Raw genomic sequence first — 12,644 nt, forward strand, 5'->3', positions numbered from 1 at the left:
TATCTCGCTGGAAAGAGAGAAGCCATGGGGAGCATTAAGAAGCCACCTGGGTGGCTGAGTTGGTTGAGCACCTGACTCTTGATTTCGACTCAGGTCATGAGATCGGGCCTTGCATAGAGCGCCACACCGAGCATGGAGCCTGCCTGGCACTCTCTCTCTTTGCCCCGCCCCTGCTCACGCTCTCGCTGTTAAAAAAAAATAAACATTTTTTTAAAAAAGATGGGGGGGGCGGTTCTCAGGCACCACTTGGAGATAACCAGGGAGGCCCAGCCTACAGTGAGAAGTAGACCCCAGAGGGTGACCCAGTGGCCATTCCAGCCAGTCCCCAGCCATTTGAGCCATCCTAGCTGAGGCATCAGAGATGTGAAAAAAGAGGCCATCTTGATGTGAGCCCCAGCTGACACCACAGGGAGGAGCAAAATGCTGTCGCTGTTGTTCTCTATCCTTATTACTGACCCACTGAATTGTGAGAAAAAATAAATGGTGGTTGTTTTGAAGACACTAAATTCTGCAGAGGCCTATTTTGTAGCAGTAAGTAACGCTACCTAAATACTTCAGTGTTTCTCCGTACAGCCGTTCAAGAGCATTAAAACAATTCTTAGGCTTGAAAATATAAAAGTGTTTACCTGACATATTCTTTTTTATTTTCTTCAGTAACAGGGATACTCTTGCCATTTGGTTTAAGTTCATGCTGAATAATTTCACCATATGCATTATGTTCGACACAGAAGGTATGGTCCAAAACACCTGTAATATCATTCTCACTAGAAAGGAAAAAGAGAAGAAGATATTTAACTGGAAAATCTAAAATACAGATCCTTCCGATCTCTTAATTGGGGAGACAGATAAAATGAGACTGTTTTAGAACATAACAAGTACAAGATCAGATTCCTTTTGCTAGTACTTATGCTACCATACCTCCCAGTTCTTGCGCACAGAAGTCAAAGAGCTTTAACCTTCATCAACACAGGAAATGTTTTACTTCCTGAGTAAGGACAAAGAGCCCTGCCCAAAGCTGGACTTTACAAACAGGGAAAACTTAGGTTATGTTTAGCTTTTAGGTAAGAAGCCTCATTTGAATCCGGGTGTTCCCGAGCAACCAAATGCCTGAGTATCCCAAGAGAAAGCTGTTCATGTATTTGGTAAAAGTAAGTATGGCCCATGTATATTCATAAATAAATATTCTGACAAAACAGAACTCATTCTTACAGATCCCTTTTTTAAAGTATGGCTTCAACAATCACTACTTCAGCAGGAATTTACTCTTCTCACACGTGCGGGACTGGAACAGAACTTGTATCATGTCAAGAAAATCATTACATGTGGTAATTTTTAAAACAGAATATACTACCTTTTTTTTTTCCTTTTTAAAGTAGTAACATTAACTTTTAGGGATTTGAAACACACAGGAAAGCAACAGAAAGAGGGAAAGTCTTACGTGGTCCTAAGACTCAGATAATCTCTCTCAATATTTTCTGTGCATCATTTAAAAAAAATTTTTTTTTAAGTACATCCATTTTGATGGGGCGCCTGGGTGGCTCAGTCGGTTAAGCACCTGACTTCGGCTCAGGTCGTGATCTCACAGCTTGTGGGTTCAAGCCCCACGTCTGGCTCCGTGTTGACAGCTCAGAGGCTGGAGCCTGTTTCGGATTCTGTGTCTCGCTCGCTCCCTGCCCCTCCCCCACTTGCACTCGATCTCTCTCAAAAATAAACGTTAAAAATTTTTTTAAAAAACAGTACATCCATTTTGAAACAGTTATCTGTAAGGCTCACATTCTATCTATAAGGAGCGGACACAAGACTCAATACATACAGAATCCACACCAAACTGTTGTGAAGATCTGGATCAACTAACTCCATGTCATCCAAAGTAATGGACTTCCCGAGCAACTGTTTATAAAAAGGCAATGTGAAGCCACCATCAATGTAATGTCCGTGAAACACGGCCATTCCCATTATTCGTCCAACAAAGTGGAAATAGGATAAATGTTCCTGAAATTGAGAGAAGTTTACATATAAATATTCAAGTTAGACACTACACAGGGAATTTTTAATAAAAATTAAATACACAACATTCATCTTTTTTATAGGTAACAGTTTATACATTCTACAACTTATTTATATGGAGTAGGCTATCATATCAAAGGTTAATAATCATCAGGGAGAGTTTCTATAGCACACGTTCAAGATCCTCTCCATTGCTAAAATATTACACCAGGGACGATGCTTCTCCCAGACAGTACAGTCACTTTGTAAAAATTACCTTTAGAAATGAAGTCCAAACTACACTCCCACTGTCGCTTCATGAAACCACTCAACAGATGCATCGTCTTCCTCTCCTATCTTACCTGCTGAGCCCTTTACAATCCTGGCTCTGCCCTAACACATGGTAAACACCTCACAAACACGCACTCTAATGGGCTCCCCAGGCACAACCTTCACCTAAAATCTTCCCAACTTTATAAGGGGTTCCCTGCAATGAATCTAGCATGTTTGGATGTATTTGTCTATCATGATAAACTGTTAGTTGGATTTTTGCATTTTCAACTCTTTTTACTTCTCCAGCTAGTAAGTAATCTTTTAGCTCTTAAAAAAAAATTTTTTTTGAGAGCAAGTGAGCAAGCGAGCACAAGCAGGAGAGGGGCAGAGGGAGAGGGAGGTAGAGAATCTTAAGCAGCCTCCACGCCCACCATGGAGCCTGACATGGGGCTCAATCTCACGACTGTGAGATCATGACCTGAGCTGAAAAAAGGAGTCACCCAGGTGCCCCTTAAGCTCCTCTTTAAACCTCCCTTTTAGCTTAAAAATAGCTTTTGTTTCTCTTTAAAAGAAAACATTTAGAAAATACTGACAAGCAAAAACAAAAAATCACCCATAATCTCATACCCAGAAATAACCTCCATCAGTATGATACTACAGAGCTTTTCAACGTTCATACACCCACATATCTACCAAAATTGTATCATACTGTTCTGTAACCTTCTTTTCACTTAGTATATCATGAATACCATCTTTATAGGTCATTAACTATTGTCCCATAGTGTCATTTTAGTGGCTATATAATATGCCATTCTGTGGAACGATAACAAATTAATAAGAGCTACGAACTATTGTTGAGTGCTCAGCAGTATGTAACAGGGTTAACAATGTACAGCGCTATGCTCAATACCTAATGTGCAGGGTCCCGTTTAATTGTCACAACCCTTCTCTGAACTTCAAGCTAAGATTATTATTATTAGCAATGATAAAATGGAGTCTTAATCACAAAGTTAGTATAGGACCAGGATACGATCTCACATCTTTCTAATTCCAGAACTGTTCCTCTTAAACCATTACCGTAATTCTGCGTCATGTGATCATCTACCCAACCCCTCTCTTACGGACAATGACGCTGCTTCCAGTTAGCACTACTATAAACAACGATGCAGCAAACATCCCAAAGCACAAATTACTGCACACACCCGTGATCATTTACTTGAGAAAATCTTCTACAACAGAACTTGCTAAATCCAAGCTTGCGACTAGGACAAGGACAGTGACCCTTCATCATAAACCACACTGACATTTCAACATCAAAAGCACTGCAGGTCACAGGTTAAGTCACATCGTCATAACCACCAATCTTACCGGATTGACTGCAGAATCAGGATTGATCTGCAATGTATAGATATCATCTCTTGAATACTGGAAGAGGCCATAGTAAGGATTCAACATTTCATGTGACAACAGATATAACCACTCCCTAGAAAGCAAGATGGAACACAGGAAACTTTTTGTTAATGAATGTTTTTATTAAGATATGCTATTAATTCATCATTTTAGCAAGGAAATTTTTAAATAAAAGCACATAAAACACTAACTAGTTATATAAAATGACACGGGAAAAATCTATCATGCCCCAAAAAGCAAATGAAGACTCTTGTTTTGTTAAACTGAAATCACTTCTCACTCAATTTTGGGCAATTTTATGACATTTCAGTATCAGAGAGGGCAAGTATTATTCAGAAGTGCCAATTACTCATTAGACGCTGCAGCCTAGTGGTCTGTTAACTTTTAATTACTAAATACATTTCTAATCCAGGATAAATACAAAACAAAGAGAAGAATATGGTTTTGTTTCAAAACATCCATGTGATCTATACTATCCTGGTCCATTCCTATCATGGCAGATTTATACTGGTTTATACTGATACATAACAAAGCATTAATTTACTCTCTTTTGGACAAGGGTGTGTTTTGTTGTTGGTATTGTTTAGTAAGGAAATGATCCCATTTCATCATCTTTTTTGTGTGAACTTTAAAATATACCACAATAAAAGTATAAGTGGTCAGAGACTGCAAGGCATTTGGTACAGGTAGGAACACAAGGCAAGCCTGCATCTGGGGGGCTGGGGAGGGTGGGGGGGGTCCACACTACTCATTTGTTTCAAGTGTACATTGGTGTTTTAAAAGGCATGTAATAGGGGCGCCTGGGTGGTGCAGTCGGTTAAGCGTCCGACTTCAGCCAGGTCACGATCTCGCGGTCCGTGAGTTCGAGCCCCGCGTCGGGCTCTGGGCTGATGGCTCGGAGCCTGGAGCCTGTTTCTGATTCTGTGTCTCCCTCTCTCTCTGCCCCTCCCCCGTTCATGCTCTGTCTCTCTCTGTCCCAAAAATAAATAAACGTTGAAAAAAAAAATAAAATAAAAATAAAAGGCATGTAATAGACAAGTACTATCACCTTAAACTTATTAAATTCCTTATTTTTTCAAAGTATGAAAGATTACTTGTTATTCATCTTGGAGAAACAAAATCACTAGTCTAGGACTTGAAAAGATGTAGTTCTAGTCTCAATTCCCGTCATTCTTCCACTAGGAAAGGTATTTAAATATGTTCCGATATCATGGATTAAACAGACTGAGTAATATGTTTTTAGGAAATGTAGTGAAACACGATTTGCAAGTAAAGAAAAATGTCTCAAAGTTCTGTAAGTGATGGAGTCTAAATCAAATCACCACCATTTATGTAATACTCAAAAAATTCTAAAGACAAAAAAAAAAAAGCGGTCTCCATATAAGCAAGCTTACCCCCACACCTAACACTTACCTGAAATGTCTTCTATGTTTTTTTATGGATTAACCCAAATTTTTGTTTTACCAAGTATTTAGAACACATATATAAGCAGATTCCAGCTACTCTGGGGTTCTACTATGCAATAAAGATCAGAATGAAGCAGTTCACTGTCACATCCCATGCAGTCTGCCCAAACCCTGACAGTAGTGAGGTTAAGAAATGAACAACAAAAAACCAACTATTTATTTGACTTTACACAGAATTACAGCATTTAGAGTCTATCAACAGATAATTAACAAGCTGTCTTGACAAGCATTCAAATCTAGTGATGAGTAACTCCTAAGAATTCCACAGAAACTAGCAAGTCCTAAGTATGATGTACACGTGATCAACCCTACAAATCTAAACTAAACAAACTATCCCATTTATAGGTAAAAAGGCCACAGAACAAAACTACAGGTAAAAACAAGTAATGCTAAGTGACAATTATAGGACTTGGTGGAAACGCAAATTTAATTTAGGCTACATTTAGATTGGGGGAAGCAAATTATCATGATGGTCCCTAGGATGTTTCAGTACAGAAGTTATGATGTTTCTGCCACATTTACATAAAGTGAATTTTCACACCTGTAAAAACATATATGTATGAATGTATCATAAATATTAGCTTCTGTATGGAAACATTAAAAAAATTTTTTTTTAATGTTTGTTTATTTTATTTTTCTTTTTAAATTTTTCAATGTTTATTTATTTTTGGGACAGAGAGAGACAGAGCATGAACGGGGGAGGGGCAGAGAGAGAGGGAGACACAGAATCGGAAACAGGCTCCAGGCTCCGAGCCATCAGCCCAGAGCCCGACGCGGGGCTCGAACTCACGGACCGTGAGATCGTGACCTGGCTGAAGTCGGACGCTTAACCGACTGCGCCACCCAGGCGCCCCTATATTTGTTTATTTTTGAGAGAGAGAGAGAGAGACAAGAGTGCGAGCAGTGGAGGGACAGAGAGAGAGGGAGACACAGAATCTGAAGTAGGCTCCAGGCTCAGAGCTGTCAGCACAGGGCCCAATGAGGGGCTTGAACTCACAAACCGTGAGATCATGACCTGAGCCAAAGTCAGATGCTCAACTGATTGAGTCACCCAGGTGCCCCTGTATGGAAACATTTTAAAGACCACTTACGATATACACATATGTTCACACATTTTTACATGTACTTACATGCACATGCAAACATTACTTTAACAAGGTCAAAAAGCATGGCAATGGAAGCCAAGGAAAACAGCATTCAGTTCAGAATATATGTCATTAAAATCTCAACATGGCTCCTAACAATGGAAAGCAGAGGGAATAACATGTACTGAAGGAGAGAGAGAAAATACAGAGCCTGCAGGCCCTAACATGGCCCATGTACAGCTGCAGCCAGTTTTCAGAGAAAGTCTCACTGGGCTATACGAGCCATTAGGGAGTTCTCAGTTACCCTTGTGGCGGCTCTACTATCCCAACCCCAGCATGAATACATCTATTAGGATATCGTCTGTATTGCAAACATTTGGGAATGTTACACCAGAAAATAAATTATCAGTGAGAAGGTTCACCAGAGGAAGTATCTTAAACTTATAAATGTAACTCTATGTCATTTGCTCAGGAGCAAGTCTTTACCTGGCAACCCCTCCATAGTCAAGGCCTTCTTCTCCACGAAATTTTATCATTAATCGCTTCCACAGATCTTTTGGTCTCATTTTCATGACCTGCCGATATGATTCCTGAAAAAATTTTAATAAACTATTGTTACTAGGTGCTTTTAACTTGTTAAACTCTCCCTCGCATTCTACCTACAAAATGTACATTTATTAAAATAAGATGAAATGTGTTCAATAATCCAATATATAAGCTCTAAGTGTTTGAAATCTCATGGAACTCCTAAAAACAAGATGGATATAGCTTAATACTACTGAAATTAATTCATTTGACAAATATATTAAAAGCCTAAGGGCAAAACTCCATACTTAAGTTCTACGAACCACAGCAATCACTACACTTACATTATTTTTTTGTGTGTGTTTCATTCTGACAGTTTCTTTTATTTTTTTTCAATATATGAAATTTATTGCCAAATTGGTTTCCATACAACACCCAGTGCTCATCCCAAAAGATGCCCTCTTCAATAGCCATCACCCACCCTCTCCTCCCTCCCACCCCCCATCAACCCTCAGTTTGTTCTCAGTTTTTAAGAGTCTCTTATGCTTTGGCTCTCTCCCAATCTAACCTCTTTTTTTTTTTTTTCCTTCCCCTCCCCCCTGGGTTTCTGTTAAGTTTCTCAGGATCCACATAAGAGTGAAAACATATGGTATCTTTCTCTGTATGACTTATTTCACTTAGCATAACACTCTCCAGTTCCATCCACGTTGCTACAAAAGGCCATATTTCATTCTTTCTCATTGCCACGTAGTATTCCATTGTGTATATAAACCACAATTTCTTTATCCATTCATCAGTTGATGGACATTTAGGCTCTTTCCACAATTTGGCTATTGTTGAGAGCGCTGCTATAAACATTGGGGTTCAAGTGCCCCTAGGCATCAGTACTCCTGTATCCCTTGGGTAAATTCCTAGCAGTGCTACTGCTGGGCCACAGGGTAGGTCTATTTTTAATTTTTTGAGGAACCTCCACACTGTTTTCCAGAGCGGCTGCACCAATTTGCATTCCCACCAACAGTGCAAGAGGGTTCCCGTTTCTCCACATCCTCGCCAGCATCTATAGTCTCCTGATTTGTTCATTTTTGCCACTCTGACTGGCATGAGGTGATATCTGAGTGTGGTTTACTACACTCACATTAAAAACAGAATTTGATTGGGGCGCCTGGGTGGCTCAGTTGGTTGCGTGTCCAACTTCAGCTCAGATCATGATCTCGTGTCTCGTGAATCTGAGCCCCACATCAGGCTCTGTGCTGACAACCTGGAGCCTGCTTCGGATTCTGTGTCTCCCTCTCTCTGTCCTCCCCCACTCATGCTGTCTCTCTCTCTCTCTCTCAAAAATAAACATTAAAAAAAATTTTCATAAAAGTACCAAATTTTTAAAAATTGGTTGACCTAATTTTAGGTCATAGGTACCAACAGAAAATAAAGATGAGAAAAAGAAAGCTCAAAAGAACAAGACGAGTCATTAATGTGACCTTCATTAAGCCAGCATCTTCATATTATTTTAAAATACAAATGACTGACTTGCAAATAAGGTCAGAACTGTTCCAATAGAAAAAAGTTCAGGGGCACCTGGGTGGCTCAGTCAGTTAAGTGTCCAACTTCAGCTCAGGTCACTGACCTCACTGTTTGTGAGTTCAAACATCGTCGGGCTCTGTGCTAACAGCTCAGAGCCTGGAACCTGCTTCAGATTCTGTGTCTCCTTCTCTCTCTGCCCCTCCCCCACACATGCTCAGTCTCTCTCAAATACAATAAAAATGTCAAAAAGAAAAATTAAAAAAAAAAAAGTCAAAAGAAAAAAGTTCATCCTTTAGGAAGAGGAAACATCTTTTGCTCCCAAATCCTGAGTGGGAAACCTCTGCCCTGGACCCCTAGGGCTATCAAGTCCAAAGATAAAAGAATATACTAGAAAGAAAGATTTTCAATAAATTAAGGAAGTAGTCCAAAAATAATTAAAATGATTTTTTTGACTTAAGAGTCCCTCATCTTTTGGAAGAATTAGAAGGTAAGGGATAGATACCATTTGCGGTCTTTTAAAGTCCATCAGCAGGGCAAGGGCACCTGGCTGGCTCAGTTGGTATGAGCATGTGACTCTTGATCTCGGGGTTGTGAGTTTGCCCCATACTGGGTGTAGAGCTCACTTCAAAAATACATATACTAAAATTTATTAACAAGTATTTGCAACGCAGAGACTAAGCTGAACCAACTGGAATATTTCACCCTCTTCATCCCATTTAAATGTTTATTTTATATACTAAATCTCTGATATTATTGTCTTTATTCCCTACAATGAAAACAGAAATTAGTAAAAACTGTCCCATTCTTGAGATAGGAGTTCCAGAAAGCATTCTTAGAAAACAAAGTGAAACACTGTAATTTTTCTCTGTTTTACAATAAGACTTGTCCATTTACCTCAAAAATCTCTTCCCTGGAAACCTCAATGCGGCAATGACCAGCCTGAGGCTGTTGTTGGGAAAGTTCTTGCCGCAAAATTTTTAACTTCTGAACCAGGTCTCGCTTGTACCGTGGGACTGTCAGACACTCTGCATCATCGGGACATAACGATACCACCTGCTGTTGCTGTTGGTCTTTCAACTGGTTCTGCCGACTAAAAGGAAACAGAAATGTGACTATTTGAAATGAAAGAGACTGCAGTTATACATTTAAAAGAACATCATCCTATAAAGCAAGTCTGCCTGTACGATTTTCAGTCCTTACGCTATTCTTTGCTTGACATTTGTGATGACAATACACGAGCTCCGAAGTTTATGTCTCAGAATCCACACACACTTGTGGCATTGGATAATGGAGTTTTACCCATCCAGCTTTGTACAGCTGCTAAGAACAAATTTCTCAAATGCCATCTCCGTTTTTTTCTGCATACTTTACCATCAGCCATTTTAAAATTCAGGCATATGCCAAACGCTGTGCCTGTTATCTCGAGTCTGTCTCTCTGAGAGAGACAAGCAGTTGGAGCTGGCAGTTTGGCAGGAGTCCCCTTTCCTACACGTGCTAAGTCTAGACCACAAGAATGTGGAAAGTCACGTGTAAGTTACTGGCACAGAGAAATGAGCACGTTACAAGCAAGTCTAAACGTTTACAAAGTGACTACTCTTTCTTTTTATTGTGGTAAAATACACAACACATAAAATTTACTGTGTTAACCTCTTTTTAATATAGTCAGTGGCATTAAGTACATTCACACTGTTGTACTAAAGTGACTTCTAAGTGTGCACATACATGGTTTACTACAAATACAAGAAAATAATCTCCCAAGTAGAGCAGAAATAGAATACTTTCAAAAAAGGCACACATTACCTAGAGATATTTTTATTCTCCCGGCAAAAGTATTCTAAGTTACACCTAAGAACTTTTTTTTTTAAAGAACCTTATGATATAATGAACTACTTTATTCCAATAAGCTGTCAGGAAATAAAAATTCTGATAATTCACTATGGATATCCATGCAGGCACTGAATCATCTTGGAGTTTAACTTTACACACAACAGATAGGAGCATCATCTCCTAACTTAAAGGTAAAGGGCAATGGTAGTCATAATAAAACAAAATTAACTTTAAGGTTTCTAATAAGTCACGCGAAACGATTTTTGTTTTTTTTACAAACAGTGGTTCTTATGTACCAGGCCAAATTGTATTCCTAAAACATGTATCTACCCAAAGAAAATGCAGCTTTGATGAAAATCACAAATCACTATTTACTACTCTCATAAACATGAAAGGTGTTTTTTACACACACATATAAACAAAAGCAAAACAGAGTATTAAAAATACTCCCTAAATAACTGTATTAATCCTATGCCAAAAACAAAACAAAACAAAAAAACCCACAAACTTGGGTATACCTCATACCACATACAAAAATTAAATTCAAAATCAATCAGACCTCCATGTAAAACTGAAAGCCATAAAACTTTTGAAACACAGAAGAAAATTTTCATGACCTATGTTAGGCTAAGATTTCTTAGATATGACAACAGAAGTACAATCCATAAAAGAACAAATGGATAAACTGAACTTCATCAAAATTTCAAAAGAAGGGTGCCAACTCAGTTAAGCCAGACGACTTTGGCTCAGGTCATGACCTCATGGGTTCGAGCCCCGCAACGGGCTCTCTGCTGTCAGCACAGAGACCGCTTCAGATCCTCTATCCCCACTCTCTGCCCCTCCCCAAATCACATTCTTGCTCTCCCTCTCTCAAAAATAACTATTAAAAAAATTTTTTTTTAATTTCAGAAGATACTGTTCAGATAATGAAAAGACAAGTCATGGACTAGAAGAAAATCTTTCCAAAGCACTTATCTGGTATTTTGGCACTCTAAAGTATCTAAAGAACACAAAACACTCAAAAAATTAATGAACTACTCAATTTTTTTAAAGAGGAGGCAAACTATTTCACCAAATAAGATACAAAGACGGCAAATAAGCACGAGAAGATGCACGTTACTAGAGAAATGCAAATTACAACCACGAGGGGGCGCCACCACACATCTACAAGTGGTAAGGTGAAGCACACCAAATGTTAGCAAGGACACAGAGCAACTACAAGCCTCACCCGCTGCAGGAGGGAATTGCAAATGGTACAATAGCTCTGAAAAACAACCTGCCATTTCTTTTAAGTTAAACATAAACCGTATGATGTAGCCGTTCTACTCCTAGGCGCTCATTTATCTTAGAGAAGAGCATATGTCCATACAAAGACTTACACATAAAAGTCCATAATAGTTTTGTCATAACCAAAAAGAGGGAATAATCCAAATATCAACAGGAAAGAGGTAAATAAATTGTGGTATATCCATACAATGGAATACCATCTAACAATGAAAATAAATTATACGCACATCAGAGATGAATCTCAAATAATTATGCTGGGTAAAAGAAACAAAACAGACTACATACTGCAGGAATCAATTTATCTAACACTCTAGAAAATGCATACTAATATATAGTGACAGAAAGTAGACCAGAGATTAGGTGAAGATGGGGTGTGTTGTGGACTGAACTGTGTCCAAAAAAATGTGAAGTCCAACCCTTGATGCCTGTGAATGTGACCTTATCTAGATATAGAGTCTCTGCAGAGGTACTAAGAGGAGGTCATACTGCATCAGGGTGGCCCTAAATGCAATCAAGTGGTATCCTTATAAAAAGAGGGAAATTTGGATCCAGACACACAAAAAGGTGTGGAATAAGAAATGTACTTTGGCATTCCTGGTTCCTGACATGCAACTCCTAAAATCCTTTCAGTTTCCGGTGTGGCAGAGATGACAGGAGTGTCCTTTGTTCTAATATTTGGTCTTTGCCTCTAGTTTGACACACAGCTCCTAAATCCCTTACAATTTCCTGGGTAATTTTGGTTTGTTGTTTTGTTTTGTTTTTAATGTTTATTCATTTTTGAGAGAACGAGCGAGCACAAGCAGGGGAGGGGCAGAGAGAAAGAGAGAGAGACACAGAATCCGAAGCAGGCTCCAGGCTCGAACCCACAAACTGCGAGATCATGACCTGAGCTGAAGTCGGATGCTTAACTGAGCCACCCAGGCGCCCCAGGGGCATTTTTTGTTTTAATGAGGTGACTCTTATAGTGGGGCCCTAGATATCTTCAGAATGGGTGCTGGTCACTAGAAAAATCAAAGCTTGATTAGAAGCCTGGAATTTTCAGCCTCATCCTCCCAACCTCTGAGGAGAGGAGAGAGCTGGACACTGAGTTAATAACTGATCACACATAGGTGATGACATGTCCATAAAACCCCCTAAATGACAGTGTGCAGAGAGCTCCCAGGTTGGTGAATGCACTGAGGCACTGGGAGGACGAAGCACCCAGAGAAGGCCTGGAAGCTCTTGGCTCCCCCGGCACCACACCTTGCCCTATGCACCCCTTCCATTC

At 39.4% G+C, this 12,644-nt stretch overlaps 1 protein-coding gene across 3 annotated transcripts in view; it reads right to left on the bottom strand.

The window, feature by feature from the left end:
- Positions 1-12,644, bottom strand: part of SMURF2 (SMAD specific E3 ubiquitin protein ligase 2) — a 118,607-nt gene that overhangs the window by 7,362 nt on the left and 98,601 nt on the right. For all 3 annotated transcript variants that reach the window (XM_045044237.1, XM_023243701.2, XM_023243700.2), the window contains 5 exons: positions 9,158-9,353; positions 6,707-6,810; positions 3,628-3,742; positions 1,814-1,992; positions 627-764 (listed from right to left, as the gene is read on the bottom strand). In XM_045044237.1, the coding sequence (XP_044900172.1) occupies positions 627-764; positions 1,814-1,992; positions 3,628-3,742; positions 6,707-6,810; positions 9,158-9,353 (732 nt within the window). The remainder of the gene's footprint in view (positions 1-626; positions 765-1,813; positions 1,993-3,627; positions 3,743-6,706; positions 6,811-9,157; positions 9,354-12,644) is intronic.

The sequence above is a fragment of the Felis catus genome, chromosome E1 (assembly GCF_018350175.1).
Source record: "Felis catus isolate Fca126 chromosome E1, F.catus_Fca126_mat1.0, whole genome shotgun sequence".
Classification (NCBI taxonomy): Eukaryota; Metazoa; Chordata; class Mammalia; order Carnivora; family Felidae; genus Felis; species Felis catus.